Genomic DNA, 23,295 nt, shown 5'->3' on the forward strand with positions numbered 1-23,295 from the left:
TTAATTTTTAAAAATAGGCTTTATTAAAAATCAGCAGAATTTGCTCATTTTACAAACGCATATTTCTCCATGTTACCAAACCTTATAAAGAAACGATATGGAATAACGGTCTAAAGTAGAAAGAACACACTGACCAGAGCACAGACTGTAAAAAGAAGGAGCAGAACCATAGGAATAGAATTCACAGGTCATGACAAAATCATTGCAGTGTTTACTTTTTTTCAAATGCAGATTTTACTTTCATGTAAAATAAATGTTTTAGAAAACAGCTTTACAGAGAACTAAGTACTAATGCTTCAATTTGAGCACATCTGTATTTTTCAGATGTGTCTATGTGAATAGAGCAACCAAATCAAGCAAGCCGTTTGGCTGTGGTTCTCTTCAGATGATGATTGACAGTGGCAATGGGAAGATGACACTTATAAGGATTATCACTGTCTCACCCTCTAGAAGAGGTCTGGAAGCCCTGCTCTCAAAACAACATTGGGTTAAATCAGCCAACAGTTGACAGAATGTGATAATCCCATCCATTTAGGTCTTCATGTGGGACATTGGTTTCACATAGAATAATTTATAAATCAATGACCTAATCAAACAATGTCCATGTGCTTATGGTCAATAACTTGTTTGAAAGTTGCTTACATTACCAAGATAAACCACTTATTATCTATCTACATGAGTAAATGTGGATGCACTGTGACCTTCCACATTGAGCACTAAACAAGGGAAAAATAAACAGGACACACGGCTCACAATGGGTGTCAGAGAGCAGCTGAAAGCTAGAATATCTGTATTCTGTACTAGTACCTCAAACCTGAAAAGCTATTGCAAAAAAGCAGGCTTTAAACCATAATGATTTGTACATTTATTTGTAAGATATACTTACAAAAAGGGCAATAAAACATCCTGTTTCAAAATGTCTTACATTTAATTGCAAAGTCCAGTGGCAAGTGTGTAAACCAGTCCTGGTTGTCCATCCCCAGCAAAGACTTGAGATGTTCTGTGAGGGCAGAGGTGTGATGCTGTGTGTACTGTGGCCATTTGTTCGTTTTCTGCTAAGTGACCCTGCGGAACCAAATGTTCTTAATAGCTACAGGATAAGGCCTTACACTTCGGACAGTGCTCTGTTTCTTTAAGTACCAGAAAGTCACAGGTCGATGCCCGCTCAATGATGATTGGAGCCTGGCTGAATGGCTGCTCCTTGGTCGGGACCCCCTGGCACACATTGTACTTCTCCAGATCTAGCAGCAGGTTCACAACCTGGGGCACAGAGGTCAGGCCGGATGGGTGAGCTTCATACAGCGGGTGGGTGAGGAGCAGCTGCTGGCCCTGTACACAGATCTGATAGCAGAAGCCTAGGTCAATCTGGACAGTTGTGTCCACCATGTGGGAGAGCTTGGAGCACTGCAGTAGCTGTAGCATCGGACCCTCCACCATTATGGCAAACCAGAGTGTGGGGAGCGCAGAGCTGCGCAGGGACTCCAGTAGCTTTAGCAGCTCATGGTCCTGGTCGATCCCACTTGTTCCTGCACTGTCAGCCAAACTGAAGATCTGAGTGATCTACAGAGAACATAACAGGGGTAACAAAATGCAGTTGGAATCAATTCCACTCCACTCTTACTCCAGTTAGAGATTTACTTGCACATGTATTTCTAATAGAATATCTTAACATTTTAAATCCAAGCATAATAACTCTAATACAGAACTTCCTCTAGTCAAACGAAAAGGTAATTATTAGCCTTAAATATTGGTTACAATGCTGTAAAGTGTACCTATGCACCAAAGCAGGAAGTGGTAACTTACCATAGGTGTGACTTCCTCTACTTCAGGCTCTCCAGACGGCGCTTCTACATCCTTCTCCACACTTAGCCTTCCTCCGTTCATTCCACTCTGTCCATCCGGAGCTGCCAAGGACATATTCTCACCTGGGGGTCCCCCATATTGCACTGGGGGATCCGCCGGTTTGAACAGTGTGCAATACTGGGCAAGAAAGAGAAATACACCATACTCCAGTCTAAAATGTTAAAAGTTAAACACTGAAGAGCACACTAGCCATAGGTCAAACAATTACTAGAGCTTACCTCTCCTGGATTTTGATTTTATTATACTGCAGTGTAAAACATTGCATGCTTAAGAGAATTTCAATAAGGTAAAGAGAAGTGTGACTCACTGCTGGAGAACTTAAATGGTTGAGGATATGCGGGACACGCTCCATAAGCGCATTCTTTTTGACAATTTCCATCGTCTCTTTATGCACCTGTAAAATATGAGAAATCTGTTGACATTTTTGTGTATTGGAATACAAAGTAAAAAAAAATAAAAAATATATCACCAAAAGGTGAATGCCACAAAAGTAAACCTAAACAAAAGCTTAAATCCAATTTGATACTAACCTGGACTGTCGGTAGCTGGTTTCTGAAGTTCTCATCCTGGGGTATGCTACTGCTGGGAAGCATAGGGCGCCAATGTGCCTACGACAATAACAGACGTAAGACAGTGAGAAGAAAGTGGGAGCATGATTTTAAAAACTTGGGTATAATTCAGTTTAATGTACACTATATAAATATATACAAAAGTATGTGGACACCCTTCTGAATTAGTGGATTCAGCTAATTTATCCACACCTGCTGCTGACAAGCATAACATTTAAAAAAAAAAAAGACCACACAGCCATGCAATCTTCATAGACAAACATTGTCAGTAGAATGGCCTTACTGAAGAGCTTAGTGACATTCAACGTGGCATCGTTATAGGATGCCACCTTTCTAACAAGTCAGTTCGTAAAATTTCTGCCCCGCTAGAGCTGCTCCAGTCAACTGTAAGTGCTGTCACTGAGAAGTGGAAACGTCTAGGAGCAACAACGGCTCATTTGCAAAGTGGTAAGCGACACAAGCTCACAGAATGGGACCGCTAAAGCACGTACAGTGAGGGAAATAAGTATTTGATCCCCTGCTGATTTTGTACATTTGCCCACTGACAAAGAAATGATCAGTCTATAATTTTAATGCTAGGTTTATTTGAACAGTGAGAGACAGAATAACAACAAAAAAATCCAGAAAAATGCATGTCAAAAATGTTATAAATTGATTTGGATTTTAATGAGGGAAATAAGTATTTGACCCCCTCTCAATCAGAAAGATTTCTGGCTCCCAGGTGTCTTTTATACAGGTAACGAGCTGAGATTAGGTAACGAGCTGACACTCTTAAAGGGAGTGCTCCTAATCTCAGTTTGTTACCTGTATAAAAGACACCTGTCCACAGAAGCAATCAATCAATCAGATTCCAAACTCTCCACCATGGTCAAGACCAAAGAGCTCTCCAAGGATGTCAGGGACAAGATTGTAGACCTACACAAGGATGGAATGGGCTACAAGACCATTGCCAATCAGCTTGGTGAGAAGGTGACAACAGTTGGTGCGATTATTCGCAAATGGAAGAAACACAAAAGAACTGTCAATCTCCCTCGGCCTGGGGCTCCATGCAAGATCTCACCTCGTGGAGTTGCAATGATCATGAGAACGGTGAAGAATCAGCCCAGAACTACATGGGAGGATCTAGTCAATGATCTCAAGGCAGCTGGGACCATAGTCACCAAGAAAACAATTGGTAACACACTACGCCGTGAAGGACTGAAATCCTGCAGCGCCCGCAAGATTCCCCTGCTCAAGAAAGCACATATACATGCCCGTCTGAAGTTTGCCAATGAACATCTGAATGATTCAGAGGACAACTGGGTGAAAGTGTTGTGGTCAGATGAGACCAAAATGGAGCTCTTTGGCATTAACTCAACTCGCCGTGTTTGGAGGAGGAGGAATGCTGCCTATGACCCCAAGAACACCATCCCCACCGTCAAACATGGAGGTGGAAACATGCTTTGGGGGTGTTTTTCTGCTAAGGGGACAGGACAACTTCACCGCATCAAAGGGACGATGGACGGGGCCATGTACCGTCAAATCTTGGGTAAGAACCTCCTTCCCTCAGCCAGGGCATTGAAAATGGGTCGTGGGTGGTTATTCCAGCATGACAATGACCCAAAACACACGGCCAAGGCAACAAAGGAGTAGCTCAAGAAGAAGCACATTAAGGTCCTGGAGGGGCCTAGCCAGTCTCCAGAACTTAATCCCATAGAAAATCTGTGGAGGGAGCTGAAGGTTCGAGTTGCCAAACGTCAGCCTCGAAACCTTAATGACTTGGAGAAGATCTGCAAAGGGGAGTGAGACAAAATCCCTCCTGAGATGTGTGCAAACCTGGTGGCCAACTACAAGAAACGTCTGACCTCTGATTGCCAAAAAGGGTTTTGCCACCAACTACTAAATCATGTTTTGCAGAGGGGTCAAATACTTATTTCCCTCATCAAAATGCAAATCAATTTATAACATTTTTGACATGCATTTTTCTGGATTGCTTTGTTGTTATTCTGTCTCTCACTGTTCAAATAAATCTAGCATTAAAATTATAGACTGATCATTTCTTTGTCAGTGGGCAAACGTACAAAATCAGCAGGGGATCAAATACTTTTTCCCCCTTGCTGTATGGCATAACAATAGTCTGTCCTCGGTTGCAACACTTTACAGAGTTCCAAACTCCCTCTGGAAGCAACGTCAGCACAAGAACTGTTCAAATCGGGAGCTTAACGAAATGGGTTTCCATGGCCGAGCAGCCGCACACAAGCCTAAGATCACCATGCACAATGCCAAGCATCGGCTGGAGTGGTGTAATGCTCACCGCCATTGAACTATGGAGCAGTGGAAACGCGTTTTCTGGAGTGATGAATCACGATTCACTATCTGGCAGTCCGACAGACGAATCTGAGTTTGGCGGATGCCAGGAGAATGCTACCTGCATAGTGCCAACTGTGAAGTTTGGTGGAGGAGGAATAATGGTCTGGGGTTGTTTTTCATAATAGGGGCTAGACCCCTTAGTTCCAATGAAGGGAAATCTTAACCCCACAGCATACAATGACATTTTAGACAATTCTGTGCTTCCAACTTTGTGGCAAGAGTTTGGGGAAGGCCCTTTCCTGTTTCAGCATGACAATGCCCCTGTGCACAAAGCGAGGTCCATACAGAAATGGATTGTCGAGATCGGTGTGGAAGAACTTGACTAGCCCGCGCAGAGCCCTGACCTCAACTCCATCGAACACCTTCAGGATAAATTGGAATGCCGACTGCGAGCCAGGCCTAATCGCCCAACATCAGTGCCCGACCTCACTAATGCGTTTGTGGCTGAATGGAAGCAAGTCCCTGCAGCAATGTTCCAACATGTTCTCGTGGAAAGTCTTCCCAGAAGAGCAGCAAAGGGAGGGGACTAGAGGTCGACTGATTAATCGGAATGGCCGATTAATTAGGGCCGATTTCAAGTTTTCATAACAATCGGAAATCAGTATTATTGGACGCCGATTTGGCCGATTAATTTTTTTTTTTTTTTAAGACCTTTATTTAACTAGGCAAGTCAGTTAAGAACACATTCTCATTTTCATTGACGGCCTAGGAACGGTGGGTTAACTGCCTTGTTCAGGGGCAGAAAGACAGATTTTTACCTTGTCAGCTCAGGGATTCAATCTTGCAACCTTACGGTTAACTAGTCCAACGCTCTAACCACCTGCTTTACATTGCACTCCACGAGGTTACTCGAATGCAGTAAGAAGCTAAGGTAAGTTGCTAGCTAGCATTAAACTTATCTTATAAAAAAAACTATCAATCAATCATAATCACTAGTTAACTACACATGGTTGATGATATTACTAGTTTATCTAGCCTGTCCTGCGTTGCATATAATCGCTTAGGTACACGTTGCACCAACCATAAACATCAATGCCTTTCTTAAAATCAATACACAAGTATATATTTTTAAACCTGCATATTAAGTTAATATTGCCTGCTAACATGAATTTCTTTTAACTAGGGAAAATGTGTCACTTCTCTTGCAAACAGAGTCAGGGTATATGCAGCAGTTTGGGCCGCCTGGCTCGTTGCGAACTGTGTGAATACTATTTCTTCCTAACAAAAACAGCCGACTTCGCCAAACGGGGATGATTTAACAAAAGCGCATTTGCGAAAAAAGCACAATCGTTGCACGACTGTACCTAACCATAAACATCAATGCCTTTCTTAAAATCAATACACAGAAGTTTATATTTTTAAACCTGCATATTTAGCTAAATGAAATCCAGGTTAGCAGGCAATATTAACTAGGTGAAATTGTGTCATTTTGCGTTCATTGCACACAGTCAGGGTATATGCAACACTTTGGGTAATTTGTCAGAATTTTACGTAATTATGACGTAACACTGAAAGTTGTGCAATGTAACAGGAATAACGTTTTGTTTTCGAGATGATAAGTTTCCAGATTCGACCATATTAATGACCTAAGGCTCGTGTTTCTGTGTGTTATTATGTTATAATTAAGTCTATGATTTGATAGAGCAGTCTGACTGAGCGGTGGTAGGCACCAGCAGGCTCGTAAGCATTCATTCAAACAGCACTTTCGTGCATTTTGCCAGCAGCTCTGAGCAATGCATTGCGCTGTTTATGACTTCAAGCCTATCAACTCCCAAGATTAGGCTGGTGTAACCCATGTGAAATGGCTAGCTAGTTAGCCGGGTGTGCGCTAATAGCGTTTCAAACGTCACTCGCTCTGAGACTTGGAGTAGTTTTTTCCCTTCCTCTACATGGGTAACGCTGCTTCGAGGGTGGCTGTTGTCAATGTGTTCCTGGTTCAAGCCCAGGTAGGAGCGAGGAGAGGGACGGAAGCTATACTGTTACACTGGCAATACTAAAGTGCCTATAACAACATCCAATAGTCAAAGGTATATGAAATACAAATCGTATAGAGAAATAGTCCTATAATTCCTACAACCTAAAACATCTTACCTGGGAATATTGAAGACTCATGTTAAAAGGAACCACCAACTTTCATATGTTCTGAGCAATGAACTTAAACGTTAGCTTTTTTACATGGCACATATTGCACTTTTACTTTCTTCTCCAGCACTTTGTTTTTGCATTATTTAAATCAAATTGAACATGTTTCATTATTTATGAGGCTAAATTGATTTTATTGATGTATTATATTAAGTTAAAATAAGTGTTCATTCAGTATTGTTGTAATTGTCATTATTACAAACAAAAAAAACACATATATATATATATATACATACATACATACATATATATATATATATATATATATACATACATACATATACATATATATATATATATATATATATATATATATATATACACACACATACACACATATACATATATATATATATATATATATATATATATATATATATATATATATATATATATATATATATATATATATATATACACATACACACATATACATATATACACATACACACATATATATATATATATATATATAAAAATAATAAAAAAAATTAAAATAAAAATAAATTGGCCGATTAATCGGTATCGGCTTTTTAGGTCCTCCAATAATCGGTATCGGCGTTGAAAAATCATAATCGGTCGACCTCTACAGGGGACCAACTCCATATTGATGCCCATGATTTTGGAATGAGATGTTCAACGAGCAGGTGTCCACATACTTTTGGTCATGTAGTGCATGCATCAGTATTTGCATGGAATCCTGTACTCAAGACAATCACAATAATGTGACGATGACATTGGACAACAATAAACAATTTTTTAACACAACAAAATAGGGAAACGCTATCTCCACATAGCAGAACTCACTGTTTCCATGGAGTGGTCATCTTCTTCCTGCAAAGGCTCGTCTATATCATCAGTGAACTCCAGGTCCACTTCCCGCTGCGGTGTTTTACTTTTCTTTGGGGTAGTCTTGCGACTGTATGTAAAGTGAGGTCTAGGCCTGCCAAGCTGCACCCACCCCTCTTCGGACCCAAAATCAGTCTGACCCAACTGAAAGGGCAACAAGTGTCTCTGTCAAACACATACATACACATAAGAGCACCATTGAAAACATTGTTAGGAGTCCATTCATGGCATAACAATGAGTATGGCCATTGCTTAATTACAAGGACTAACTCAAAAGGATTTGCCAAAAATCTTGTCACCCTCAAATGCTGATATGATTGACAATCATCTCAACATATGTGAGTAATCAACCCTTACCATGGCCTGTTTCTGGCACTGCCGCAGACGGCACTTCTGTCTCTTCTTATTGCTGCCTCCAAACTTCGGTTTGTCTATGCAGAAATCACAAGTGCCACAGTCTATCCTACTATTACAAGCTTCACACTTCCCACAGGAGCGTCGCTTACGTTTCCTTATCCAAGCCTGAAAGACAGAATGAGAAAAAAATACTGATAAAGAAAAAAAAATATATATATACACTGCTCAAAAAAATAAAGGGAACACTTAAACAACACAATGTAACTCCAAGTCAATCACACTTCTGTGAAATCAAACTGTCCACTTAGGAAGCAACACTGATTGACAATAAATTTCACATGCTGTTGTGCAAATGGAATAGACAACAGGTGGAAATTATAGGCAATTAGCAAGACACCCCCAATAAAGGAGTGGTTCTGCAGGTGGGGACCACAGACCACTTCTCAGTTCCTATGCTTCCTGACTGATGTTTTGGTCACTTTTGAATGCTGGCGGTGCTTTCACTCTAGTGGTAGCATGAGACGGAGTCTACAACCCACACAAGTGGCTCAGGTAGTGCAGCTCATCCAGGATGGCATATCAATGCGAGCTGTGGCAAGAAGGATTGCTGTGTCTGTCAGCGTAGTGTCCAGAGCACGGAGGCCCTACCAGGAGACAGGCCAGTACATCAGGAGACGTGGAGGAGGCCGTAGGAGGGCAACAACCCAGCAGCAGGACCGCTACCTCCGCCTTTGTGCAAGGAGGAGCAGGAGGAGCACTGCCAGAGCCCTGCAAAATGACCTCCAGCAGGCCACAAATGTGCATGTGTCTCCTCAAACGGTCAGAAACAGACTCCATGAGGGTGGTATGAGGGCCCGACGTCCACAGGTGGGGGTTGTGCTTACAGCCCAACACCGTGCAGGACGTTTGGCATTTGCCAGAGAACACCAAGATTGGCAAATTTGCCACTGGCGCCCTGTGCTCTTAACAGATGAAAGCAGGTTCACACTGAACACGTGACAGACGTGACAGACTCTGGAGACGCCGTGGAGAACGTTCTGCTGCCTGCAACATCCTTCAGCATGACCGGTTTGGAGGTGGGTCAGTCATGGTGTGTGGTGGCATTTCTTTGGGGGGCCGCACAGCCCTCCATGTGCTCGCCAGAGGTAGCCTGACGGCCATTAGGTACCGAGATGAGATCCTCAGACCCCTCGTGAGACCATATGCTGGTGTGGTTGGCCCTGGGTTCCTCCTAATGCAAGGCAATGCTAGACCTCATGTGGCTGGAGTGTGTCAGCAGTTCCTGCAAGAGGAAGGCATTAATGCTATGGACTGGCCCGCCCGTTCCCCAGACCTGAATCCAATTGAGCACATCTGGGACATCATGTCTCGCTCCATCCACCAACGCCACGTTGCACCACAGACTGTCCAGGAGTTGGCGGATGCTTTAGTCCAGGTCTGGGAGGAGATCCCTCAGGAGACCATCCGCCACCTCATCAGGAGCATGCCCAGGCGTTGTAGGGAGGTCATACAGGCACGTGGAGGCCACACACACTACTGAGCCTCATTTTGACTTGTTTTAAGGACATTACATCAAAGTTGGATCAGCCTGTAGTGTGGTTTTCCACTTTAATTTTGAGTGTGACTCCAAATCCAGACCTCCATGGGTTGATAAAAATAATCAATGGAAATCCAATTTGTGAGATTTTGTTGTCAGCACATTCAACTATGTAAAGAAAAAAGTATTTAATAAGATTATTTCATTCATTCAGATCTAGGATGTGTTATTTTAGTGTTCCCTTTATTTTTTTGAGCAGTGTATATTTGAACTAATACCATTAACTGTCAAATACATGTCACTGTCTAGATATTCAGTGGACAGATAAAGGAGCTTGTTGGCCCAAACTGTGACCAACTTCAGATGGAGACCTCCCTAGGAAGAGCAGGGTTTTTATATTTGGGGGGGGGGGGGGTGTAATTGGCCAGCAGAGGGAACTCCTAGATAGAAGTGGGGTAGGACTTATTTCTTGAAGCAGAGCTTACCTCATAGTCAGCATCATCACCATCAAACTCTTCATCGTCATCATCTATATCGACATTCACAGAGAAGTCTTCGGGGTCACTGTATTGAGGAGTGGAGTTCTGTGGGAATAATGAGTAAGATCTGTTCTGCCCTCTCCTTGGGTCTTTATTCAATAACATTTATTGTTTACATTGCATATTCAATTAACAATGAGTTCAGGATTGGAGGAGTATTATTAGAGATGGCTTGGTATTGTTACCTGCAATTCTCCACTGTCAATCTGCCCAAAAAAATATGTATATTCAGTTATGGGAGCTTTTCATGGAGACGTGAAGAGAACATTACAAATAAACTGCCAATGTTCACGTGTGGACTTGTGGGAAATGCTGCTCTTAAATTGAGTAAGCGGACTCAATAGCCTTCAGCATTTTTCATATACATGCATTCAGATTTGTTATTTACTTTGAAAGACACATTAGAATACACTGGGTAATAGGATTCTAGTCAATTACCTTGAAATTCGTCATGGGATGGGGATCCAACTTTTGGGGACCTTCGGGTTTGTTCTGAAATACAAAACAAATTAAAAAAACAAAATAGATCACTTTTATTTCTTCATTCATTGTCCGTATTTTCTTCTGTCTAACTTAGACTCAGCTGTTTCCTTGTTCATACAGGACACCATTCCTTTGTTTAAATGGGCTACTAAAACACGGCAGGCATAGACACGGCAGACAGGCCGGTATCCTGGCGAGACTGAGACAAAGAGAAAAATCGACCGGAACTCCCCTCCATTCTATTGTGAAATGTCCAGTCACTCGAGAATAAGATGGAGGAGGTTCGTTCGAGAGTCTCCTATCAGGGAGATGCAACTGGATCCTGGACTTCCTGACGGGCCGTCCCCAGGTGGTGAGGGTAGGCAACTAAACCACCACCACACTGACCTTAGACACGGGGGCATCTCAGAGGTGTGTGCTTAGTCCCCTCCTGTACTCCCTTTTAATCCACAACTGTGTGGCCACACACGACTCCAACACCATCAAGATTGCTGACGACACGACAGTGGTAGACCTGATCACAGACAGCCTACAGGGAGGAGGTCAAAGACTTAGAAGTGTGGTGGCAGGACAACAACAATTTCAACGTCAGTAAGACCAAAGAGCTGATCGTGGACTACAGGAGAAAGAGGGGAGAGCACGCCCCCATCCACACACAGTCATGAATAGGTCACGACAGCACCTCTGCCCCCTCAGGAGGCTGAAAAGATTTGGCACTGGCCCTTGGATCCTCAAACAGCTACAACTGCACCCCTGAGAAGAACAACTGGGATGTCCGGACCACCCTCTGCACATCACGGGTGCCGAGTTCCCTGGCACCGAGGACCTCTATATCAGGCGGTGTCAGAAAAAGGAACGAAAAATTGCCAAAGACTCCAGCCACAGACTGTTGACTCTGCTACCGTCCGGGAAATGGTACTGGAGAATTGTTTCTCGGACCAACAAGCTCCGGGACAGATTCTACCCCAAGCAATAAGACCACTAAATAGCTCATTAAAAATGGTTACCTGGACTATCTGCATTGATACAATCTTGCACTGACGATGCACAATCTTGCACTGACGATGCACAGGATTTTTATATAACTGGTACTATGTAGGCCAGGTCATCTGATGCAGCACTCCAACTCTCCTTGGTCAAATAGTGGGACTATCATTTGTTTTTCAACAGGACAATGACCCAAAACACACCTCCAGGCTGTGTAGGGGGGCAGTATTTGCACGGACGGATAAAAAACGTACCCGATTTAATCTGGTTACTACTCCTGCCCAGTAACTAGAATATGCATATAATTGTTTGATTTGCATAGAAAACACCCTATAGTTTCTAAAACTGTTTGAATGGTGTCTGTGAGTATAACAGAACTCATTTGGCAAGCCAAAACGTGAGAAGATTCCAAACAGGAAGCGCTCTCTCTGACCATTTCATGGCCTTCTTGATCATCTCTAACAAAAACAGGGGATCTCTGGCATGACGTGACATTTTCTAACGCTCCCATAGGTTCTCAGAAGGCGCCAGAAAGCTGAATCGTGGCTTTGCAGCCTATGGCTGAAAAACATTAGCGCATTTTGATAGTGGTCGATCTGAGGACAATGGGACGGGTCGCGCGTGCCCGAGTCGACTCCATGTTTACTTTCTCTCTCTTTGAACGAAAACCACCACTCCCGGTCGGAATATTATCGCTTTTTTACAAGAAAAATGGCATAAAAGTTGATTTTAAACAGCGGTTGACATGCTTCGAAGTACGGTAATGGAATATTTTGAATTTTTTTGTCACGAAACGTGTCGGGCGCGTGACCCTTATTTACCCTTCGGATAGTGTCTTGAACGCACGAACAAAACGCCGCTATTTGGATATAACTATGGATTATTTGGGACCAAACCAACATTTGTTATTGAAGTAGAAGTCCTGGGAGTGCATTCTGACGAAGAACACCAAAGGTAATCAAACTTTTCTAATAGTAAATCGGAGGAGTTTGGTGAGTACCACACTTGGTTGGTGTCAAAATAGCTAGCCTGTGATGGCTGGGCTATCTACTTAGAATATTGCAAAATGTGCTTTCACCGAAAAGCTATTTTAAAATCGGACATAGCGAGTGCATAAAGGAGTTCTGTATCTATAATTCTTAAAATAATTGTTTTTTGTGAACGTTTATCGTGAGTAATTTAGTAAATTCACCGGAAGTGTTCGGTGGGAATGCTAGTCACATGCTAGTCACATGCTAATGTAAAAAGCAGTTTTTTGATATAAATATGAACTTAATTGAACAAAACATGCATGTATTGTATAACATAATGTCCTAAGATTGTCATCTGATGAAGATCATCAAAGGTTAGTGCTGCATTTAGCTGTGGTTTGGGTTTATGTGACATTATAAGTTGCTAGCTAGCATTAAACTTCTTATAAAAAACTATCAATCTTAACATAATCACTAGTTAACTACACATGGTTGATGATATTACTAGCTTATCTAACGTGTCCTGCGTTGCATATAATCGATGTGGTGCCTGTTAATTTCTCATCGAATCACAGCCTACTTAGACAAACGGGTGACGATTTAACAAGCGCATTTGCGAAAAATGCACTGTCGTTGCACCAATGTACCTAACCATAAACACCAATGGCTTTCTTTAAAATCAATACACAAGTATATATTTTTAAACCTGCATATTTACTTAATATTGCCTGCTAACATGAAATTGTGTCACTGCTCTTGCGTTCATTGCCTGGCTTGTTGCGAACTAATTTGCCAGAATTTTACGTAATTATGACATACCATTGAAGGTTGTGCAATGTAACAGGAATATTTAGACTTAGGGATGCCACCCGTTAGATAAAATACAGACCGGTTCCGTATTTCACTGAAAGAAAACAACATTTTGTTTTCGAGATGATAGTTTCCGGATTCAACCATATTAATGACCTAAGGCTCGTGTTTCTGTGTGTTTATTATATTCAAATTAAGTCTATGATTTGATAGAGCAGTCTGACTGAGCGGTGGTAGGCACCAGCAGGCTCGTAAGCATTCATTCAAACAGCACTTTCGTGCATTTTGCCAGCAGCTCTGAGCAATGCATTTCGCTGTTTATGACTTCAAGCCTATCAACTCCCAAGATTAGGCTGGTGTAACCCATGTGAAATGGCTAGCTAGTTAGCGGGTGCGCGTTAATAGCGTTTCAAACGTCACTCGCTCTTAGACTTGGAGTAGTTGTTCCCCTTGCTCTGCATGGGCAACGCTGCTTCGAGGGTGGCTGTTGTCGATGTGTTCCTGGTTCGAGCCCAGGTAGGAGCGAGGAGAGGGACAGAAGCTATACTGTTACACTGGCAATACTAAAGTGCCTATAAGAACATCCAATTGTCAAAGGTATATGAAATACAAATCGTATAGAGAGAAATAGTCCTATAATAACTACAACCTAAAACTTCTTACCTGGGAATATTGAAGACTCATGTTAAAAGGAACCACCAGCGTTCATATGTTCCCATGTTCTGAGCAAGGCACTTAAACGTTAGCTTTCTTACATGGCACATACTGCACTTTTACTTTCTTCTCCAACACTTTGTTTTTGCATTATTTAAACCGAATTGAACATGTATCATTATTTATTTGAGGCTAAATTGATTTTATTGATGTATTATATTAAGTTAAAATAAGTGTTCATTCAGTATTGTTGTAATTGTCATTATTACAAAAAAAATACAAAATACAAAAAATAAGAATAGGCCGATTAATCGGTATCGGCTTTTTGTGGTCCTCCAATAATCGGTATCGGCGTTGAAAAATCATAATCGGTCGACCTCTAGAACAGAGTGTCCCATGGTGGCAGTGGGGTTATGGTATGGGCAAGCATAAGCTACGGACAACGAACACAATTTCATTTTATCGATGACAATTTGAATGCACAGAAATAATGTGACAAGATCCTGAGGCCCATAGTCGTGTCATTCATCCACCGCTATACCCTCATGTTTCAGTATGATTATGCATGGCCCCATGTCGCAAGGATATGTACACAATTCCTGGATGCTGAAAATGTCCCAGTTCTTCCATAGCCTGCATACTCACCAGACATGTCACTCTTTGAGCATATTTGGGATACTCTGGATCGACGTGTACGACAGCGTGTTCCAGTTCCCGCTCTTGTCCAGCAACTTCGCACAGCTTCTGAAGAGTGGGACAACATTCCACGGGCCACAATGAACAGCCTGATCAACTCTATGCAAAGGAGGTGTCGCGCTGCATGAGGTAAATGGTAGTTACACCAGATACTGACTGGTTTTCTGATCCACGCGCCTACCATTTTTTAAAAAGGTATCTGTGACCAACAGATGCATATCTGTATTTTCAGTCATGTGAAATCCATAGACTAGGGCCTAATTACTTTATTTCAATTGACTGATTTCCTTATATGAACTGTTACTCAGTAAAATCTTTGGAATGGTTACATGTTGAATTTATATTTTTGTTCAGTATACATAGCTACCTACAATACCTCGTACCTCTGCATTGATCTGGTACTGATACTCCCTGTATAATGGCTTAATTCTTGTGCATTTTACTCCACGTGCTACTGTTTTTCTTATGTTTTTTAAACTCTGCTTCGTTGGGAAAGGCTCGTAAGCAAGCATTTCAGGGTAAAGTCTACACCGGTTGTTTTCGGCACGTGTGACAAATAAAACACAAATGTGATCTGAGTCTGTACCTTGCGGATCGGACATAAACATTTGCGTTTCCGACAGCTGACAGGTTTTCTGGAGTCAGGGTTCAGCGCTTTTTTGCAGTTAGCACAGCTCCCACAATCCTCTGTGGTAAGGCAAGCCTTACAGTTACCACAAGGAATCCACTATAAAAGATAAGAAAATGTTGAATATTCCCCTCCATTCAGACCCATGTTGATTAATCATTGTTTAACTATGTAAAACTGAATTAAGTAAAGGGAAACAGTCCAAAACACAAACTATAAGGAGCATGAAAGTGTGTTAAAAACAGAGAAATTATGAGAGTAGTTAGTTGAGGAACACTTATTTACCTTCCTGAATCTTTGATAAACTGGATTCTTGCCTAAAGAAATGAGAGATACTGTTAACACAACCTCAAATGGAACCTTCATAAAAAAAATGTTTTTAAAAAGGCACATTTACAATGTCTTAAAATATGTAAATTATGTTCCTCTTTAAAAGGCATTTGTGTAATGGCTTTCCTTTAATTAGATTGACATTAAATAAGATGACATACCCCTGCATTTGGGGCAACAGGGATTCTTCATCTGTCTTTCATATTCAAAGCCTGTGTATGAATTATCACAAATGGTACAGACGCTGAAATAAAGAGTATTGAAGCAAGTTACCTAAGGTTCAAAGAGCGTAACATCAAAACCACTCCCATGTATTCTTGGCTTATTTTACGTACAAAATACATACATACATACATACATACATACATATTTTTTGTAAAAAAAAATTGAACACTCAAGCTGACATATAGCCTAAACCATGATTACGTATTAGGAATGTGTTAAACTTTTTTTTTTTTTTAACTCTTAGATGTAAAGTTCCCTGTTTAAGGGACCTGATTGGTTCTGGTACCGGTTCCAACCTACATAAATCTGTGGACAACGTAGATCAAAATGGCTTGCATTGAGCGATAGCCCTGGTTCCCACGGACACAATTGTATATTGTTTTAGCCTGTGTGTAGTAGGATGTGAAATCTGAAACCACTTGCAGCTGGGATGTCCCCCCTACCATTTCATTCGCTCTTCCGACTGTCTATCAACTCCGGGCTGAACCTATGTCACAGCCACTGACAACACACTTGCCTGCAATCCTTACATCATAACGCAGCAGGAGAGTGGTTCATCGATATAGAACATTCATAGATCGATTTATAGCCATAATCTAAAATAATTCATCAATTTTAAACAGAAAACTTTTTCACTGGTTGATCTTCAAGGCATTCCTAGTCGATCACCAAACATCTCTGCAGAAAAGCTAACTATAAAACTTGCACACTTATTATTTCTTTATCGTATTGCGCTGTTGACAGAAGGTGCACTTGATTCAGAAGCCCTGCGCACCGGGTAAGCAAAGTGTTCCTATTTTGAACCATTAAAATTTGTCTGAAAAGACAAACTCTGCCTAAACGGTGAATCGGATAGCTCAAATCACCACGCCTACAGAGCTTCCACAACCCTGGCCCCAAGTTTGATACTAGCCTACATAAGATTTAATAACTTTTAAAACCATGACCACCGAGAGACTGTCAAAGAATACAGCAGAGTGAGTTCCTGTTTAAGTTTTTATTCCGCAATGTCACTGTTTTTGTAAAAATCTATTACAAAACGCGCATCTCCCTTCTTCCACTCGCACTGCAATGTATAAGTAGCCAAGTGTATTGATAGCCCTGCGTTTTAATTATTAATAGCATTGTGTCTATTTAAATATTGAGGAATATAACAACATTGGTAGGCCTGGAATATAGCCAATATGCTGTGATAATGTATTAGGTCTATTGCACAAACCTCATTCCTACACAACTGCTTTTATTAGGATATATATATTTTTTAAACATGACTTAACTTATCTGAGCGGTAGATCTCGGCTTGCTTTTCGAATGCGAAAGTGATCTTGACTAAGGATAGGTTGGTGACCACGGTCATAGATGGAAATTATTAACATGAGGTGAAAGGTGAGTTCGGGAAGCCAAGCTAGAGCTCTTTGTGACATTCACAGCGGTGGGGGCTGAAGTTTTGATCAAGAGAGCCCTTCAGAAAAAAATTGACATTTTCTCAAACACTAAACATACAAATATGTATTTACATTTATAAGGAAGGTGAAATATTATAGTTAGTGGTTTTATAATTTGATTATACCATATTTAGAAAGCATAAAAGTAATTTCAAGCCTTATTCAGTTTTGTTGAATAGGAAATAAGTCATAAAATATTTTATGTATTAATCTTATTTGTACTTCAACCCTCAAAAGTGATTACACCTCAGCAATTATTTTTTTTAAATTACCCGAAAGGTGAGTATGCATCATAACAAGTTACTGTTTATCGTCCTCTCATGATAAACAATTACTTTCAGGGATTATGTACATTACATTTTAGATCACATGTAGTTAGATTGAAGATGTTCAATTCTCAGCGATAAAATTATGAGATAATATAGGAGCATTTGACTCACCAAAAGGAGGGCTCTGAACCAGCATTCCCATTGATGGAGACTGAAAGTGCTGACACAGGGCTCCAGGGCAGTTTAGTTGCACTGTGCTTCATACCTTCCACATCATGAGCGACAGAGGCTGAACTTATCTGTGTGAGAGAGGTGTTTGGTCTTGGGGGAGTGATATGTTGGAGGTGTGAGTCTCGGCTTGGCGTGCCCATGGAGCTGGACTCTGAGGAAAAGCCACAGTCCGCTGAGGTAGTATGATCCTTCTGTATGTTCTAACAGACCATGGGATGGAAGAGACGAAATGGAAGTTGTTAGAAAATACATCGAAATTAGTGAAGGTAAAGAAAAGTTATCATTTCAAGTGTAAATGCTGGGAGCTTTTTTCTTTTATAACCTTTCTCAGGCGCACTGTCTTGGGTTGTCCAGCACCCCTGAACACCCCTGCTTTGTAATCAAACATTGTCATGTCCAGAGTATCTGCCAGGACTTTGGAAAGCTCAACCCTACTTCTCACACGCTCATTACTCGGACTTCGGGGAACAGAGAAGGGAAGAAAGATAGTGTGACCCATTAGTGGCATCAATGGTTTAAAGTCACCTAAAAGCATATAATACTGACATAACAAAATGCATGTGCAGTGAGCTTGTATTATTAGGTTAAATTGTTTCTACCACATTTTTATGTGGTATATTCACACAATAGGTACAACAAGTGAGCCTTAGTATATAACAATGAACCTTACATCATGAGACAATATCAGTGGTTAAAAACATAAACTGGCCATTGGTCTAAAAATGTATAGAGTTTTGCCAGAATGTTTTTACCTCATGTAATAAACGTCACTCTGGCCAACACTAGAACCCGAGCGACGAACAACCGCCTTGCGCTTCCACCCCTCTCCAAGTGCCGGCCAGTCCTCCCAGCCCTCTTCAGTTTTCACTCTTTTCTTCCGCCTATAAACAGAAAACCTGGCATAAAATAAAAACTAAAATGTCAAAGTATTGTCATCATAAGAGCATAAAATATAACTGGAAAGCACATCAACTGGCTACTTTTTGTATAGTTTGACTGGCTACATATTTGCTACAAGTAAGAACTGAGATTCTGATTTTTCACTTTAAATGTACACCACTGCTCAAAAGCTTGGGGTCACTTAGAAATGTCCTTGTTTTTTAAATTAAAGCACATTTTTTGTCCATTAAAATAACATCAAATTGATCAGAAATACAGTGTAGACATTGTTAATGTTGTAAATGACTATTGTAGCTGGAAACGTCAGATTTTTTTATAGAATATCTACAGAGCCCCATTATCTGCAATCATCACACCTGTGTTCCAATGGCATGCTGTGTTAGCTAATCCAAGTTTATAATTTTAAAAGGCTAATTGATCATTAGAAAACCATTTTGCAATTATGTTAGCAGAGCTGAAAACTGTGTTCTGATTAAAGAAGCAATAAAACTGGCCACCTTTAGACTAGTTTAGAATATGGAGCATCAGCATTTGTGGGTTCAATTACATGCTCAAAATGGCCAGAAAGAAATAACTTTCTTCAGAAACTTGTCAGCCTATTCTTGTTCTGAGAAATGATGGCTATTCCATGCGAGAAATTCCCAAGAAACTTAAGATCTCGTAGAACGTTGTGTATTACTCCTTTCACAGAACAGCGCAAACTGGCTCTAACCAGAATATAAAGAGTGGGAGGCCCCGGTGCACAACTGAGCAAGAGGACAAGTACATTAGAGTGTCTAGTTTGAGAAACAGATGCCTCACACATCCTCAACTGGCAGCTTCATTAAATAGTACACACAAAACACCAGTCTCAACATCCACAGTTATGAGGCGACTCCGCGATGCTGGCCTTCTAGGAAGAGTTGCAAAGAAAAATGCATATCTCAGACTGGCCAATGAAAATAAAAGATTAAGATGGGCAAAAGAACACAGACACTGTACAGAGGAACTCTGCCTAGAAGGCCAGCATTGCAGAATTGCCTCTTCACTGTTGACGTTGAGACTGATGTTTTGCGTGTACTGTTTAATGAAGCTGCCAGTTGAGGACTTGTGAGGCGTCTGTTTCTCAAATTAAACAATCTAATGTACTTGTCCTCTTGCTCAGTTGTGCACCGGGAGCTCCCACTCCTCTTTCTATTCTGGTTAGAGCCAGTTTGCGCTGTTCTGTGAAGGGAGTAGTACACAGCGTTGTACGAGATCGTCAGTTTCTTGGCAATTTCTCACAAGGAATAGCCTTCATTTCTCAGAACTTGAATAGACTGACGAGTTTCAGAAGAAAGTTATTTCTTTCTGGCCATTTTGAGCCTGTAATTGAACCCACAAATGCTGATGCTCCAGATACTCAACTAGTCTAAAGGCGGCCAGTTTTATTGCTTCTTTAAAATCAGCACAAGAGTTTTTAGCTCTGCTAACATAATTGTAAAAGTGTTTTCTAATGATCAATTAGCCTTTTAAAATGATAAACTTGGATTAGCTAACACAACGTGCCATTGGAACACAGGAGTGATGGTTGCTGATAATGGGCCTCTGTACGCCTATGTAGGTATTCCATAAAAAGAAAATCTGCCGTATCCAAGTACAAGTCATTTACAACATTAACAATGTCTACACTGTATTTCTGATCAAGTTGATGTTATTTTAATGGACAATTTTTTTTACTTTTTTTCAAAAACAAGGACATTTCTAAGTGACCAAACTTTTGAACGGTAGTATATGTGAAACAAAAACCAATGATTGCAAAGCTAAACAAACCCTACAACTATACGCACAAGGACTACTTTAAAATGTTCAGTGGAAATTGTTAAAAGTCACATTTACTTGAATAACAGTACAGATTAAGTTTGGTGACAGAATGACGGTTTCTGCTGTTTGTGCCGTCATTCTGTTACCAAACTTGGCATCTGCACTGTCCTTCAAGTAAATGTGTTTTGTAAAATGTTCTGAGTCTGTGTCACTATTACCCTATAATATAACATTACAAGAACAGCAGTCAATGCTAGTCAAATTAAGTGTCATATCACTCAACATACAGGTTGTTGTTCTTGATGTTCCTCTCACTGCCTGCCACGCTTCCGCTCCTTTCGCTCCCTGCAACACTCTCCTCTTCAGCATCCCCTCTGCTATTCAGGTGTCGCTCCCCCACAGCAAGGCCCATGTCCAAGCCCTGTGTGTCATCTTCATAATTGTCATCCTCCAGGGGTTCAAACCAGTCTATAGGGGGCTCTAAAGCAACTCCCCCTGGGATCTTCTCTGTATGGCCATGGTCTGTCATCACAGGACCTGAGGTGGCATGATCCTGAATGTCAAGACTGTCCGAGGGAGCCAGGGCCTCCAGTGGCGATAGGACCTCAGAGGTCCTCTCCATCCCATTGTCCCCAACCTCAATCCTCTCCTCCCTTTCTAGAAGTGCATCATTTGTAGGTTTGAGTACCTCTCCGTCGACCTCCATGTCTTGAGTCCCTGGCCCTCTCCCTGAAATTCGGTAATCCAGCAGTACTTCACTAATTTCTGGGGCTCTATGCATTCATGAAGCCATAGGGACTTAAGGTTCTCCAAAATGTTTTCTTGAACAATGACTTCTAAAGTACACTCTTAGGTTCACACTTCAAATACTTTGCATAACAATACAGATGAATGCTCACATCCAGTGGGGTTCGAGAGTAATTCAAGCAAAAACTTTGCTTCAGCAGGGCTTTCCAAAAACCGTTATGTCTCCCAATTGATGTATAGGACCTGGTAATGAGATTAAGTTTAAATAGATTACATCGTCATCATCATTAGCTTTACACCGACTTTTAACAGTGTTTCATATGGGTATATCCTGAATAAATGCACCCAGATAGTAATGCCATCACCAATAGACCATGCTGAGCTGGACAAGACGTTTCAACCAAGTCGAGCCACTGACATGAACGATGACGATGTTTGACTGACAGTCTGCTATTGTCAAAGACGGTGAGTTAGCTATAATATGATTAACGTTATATTTTGTCAAGTTAAATCATCTAGGTAGCTAGCTGGCTTGACTGTCAGCTGGCTGGCTATAATATGGTAATTCACACATGTGGTAATTTACTAGCTAACGTTAGCTACAATCAGCCAACGTCAATCAATGAACTTCTATAGTAGTTAGGTAACGTTAATTCTCCTCTCTGTCTGTTGGGATTATTTTAAGTGACGGCGTTAAGATTATTTGGTAGGGAACGATATAATAAGTGATAGTAGCATTATTATACAGCCTAGTTAGTTATGCTACCGTAGTTAAATAAAGGTTAAATAAAAAAATACTTCACTCATTTTGGTTGCTAACATAGTGGCTAGTTAGTTATTTTCGATGCAACCAAGAGAGCTTTGACAATGAAGTGTCAAGTCTTGGTTGCATCGCAGTTACTAACGTAGTTAGTTAACGTTAGCAAACAAGCTAACAACCCTTCACGACCACCATAACGTTCTGCAAAGCCAGAGAAGACAAAACTAATTTAAATAAAGGTCACATATCAAAACAACTACCAAGCTACCGCAGACAAATAGAGCAAAAATAGCTATTTGAGTTAGCTAGCTATTAGAATCTATGCTAGCGGAAGAATAGATAGCCATTAGCAGTTGTCACGTTAGCTAGCTATTTGGTTATGGTGACGTTGGTTACGAGGGAACAGTGAACAGAACTAACATCCTCCCACCATTTGCACCGCTTGGTATGAAAGACATCATTGTGATGAAAGGACGCAGTTCCAAAACAAAACGGTAGAAAATATGTTCAAAACAGTATAAAATATCGAAAACTTACCATCGACGGTTTAAAAACCGGTAATCACCTGCAACATACCCGGAAACATATTATGCACGCATGACGGTCTGTGCTATTCGGTATCCTTGGGACGTAGTTGACGTTTAAAATGGTTAGGCTATGGACGTCCGAATTGTGGTTACGTCCCAAGGGTTGACTGCTTTCAGTCGCTAGCTAGCTACTAAACTAACTTGTCGTAACTACGCCTGAATTTGTCTGGCATTGCCAAGCCAAGGCTGAAGTGAAATACTAGACTTGCTACATAACGATAATTTTTTTCTAATGTTGTCCTGTCCACAATATTTAATTAATGAACAGATAATGTGGACGTAGAGACGAGGGGCTACAACATAATACCATAGATAGAACAAGTATGTTTTAGTTATACAAATATTTGATGATACGTATTCTGCTACTGGCAGTGCTAGCTGTTTTCTAAGGAAAATATGTGTGACTATCTAACGTTATCTGATCATAGCTTCAGCTAGCTAATTTTCTCCAGGTTAGTTCTAAATAGGACCACCAACAAGTAACGGTAGTTAGTTAGCTAGCTGCGTTCAATACTTGGTGGCTTTACCGATAGTGACAGACAATATCGGGAGCTGATATTAAAAGCCACCAAGCATCGAGCTAAC

At 41.0% G+C, this 23,295-nt stretch overlaps 1 protein-coding gene across 3 annotated transcripts; it reads right to left on the reverse strand.

Moving 5' to 3' along the window:
• LOC115207575 (uncharacterized) lies at positions 1-22,762 on the reverse strand. Of its 3 annotated transcripts, none has more exons than XM_029774785.1 (17): positions 22,661-22,762; positions 20,904-21,606; positions 18,687-18,815; positions 18,257-18,392; positions 17,875-18,134; positions 15,926-16,008; positions 15,720-15,751; positions 15,393-15,533; positions 10,644-10,697; positions 10,391-10,411; positions 10,152-10,250; positions 8,130-8,294; positions 7,731-7,937; positions 2,394-2,471; positions 2,171-2,257; positions 1,804-1,980; positions 1-1,560 (listed from the first exon to the last, which is right to left on the reverse strand). In XM_029774785.1, the coding sequence occupies exons 2-17, from the start codon at positions 21,395-21,397 to the stop codon at positions 1,084-1,086; spliced, it is 2,640 nt and encodes an 879-aa protein (XP_029630645.1). In that variant the 5' UTR covers positions 21,398-21,606; positions 22,661-22,762; the 3' UTR covers positions 1-1,083. The 3 variants fall into 3 exon arrangements, with proteins under 3 accessions (XP_029630645.1, XP_029630646.1, XP_029630644.1); XM_029774786.1 differs by having other exon boundaries at positions 7,731-7,916; positions 18,687-18,830; XM_029774784.1 differs by having other exon boundaries at positions 18,687-18,830.
• Between the last annotated feature and the right edge of the window lie 533 nt (positions 22,763-23,295).

The sequence above is a fragment of the Salmo trutta genome, chromosome 14 (assembly GCF_901001165.1).
Source record: "Salmo trutta chromosome 14, fSalTru1.1, whole genome shotgun sequence".
Lineage (NCBI taxonomy): Eukaryota > Metazoa > Chordata > Actinopteri > Salmoniformes > Salmonidae > Salmo > Salmo trutta.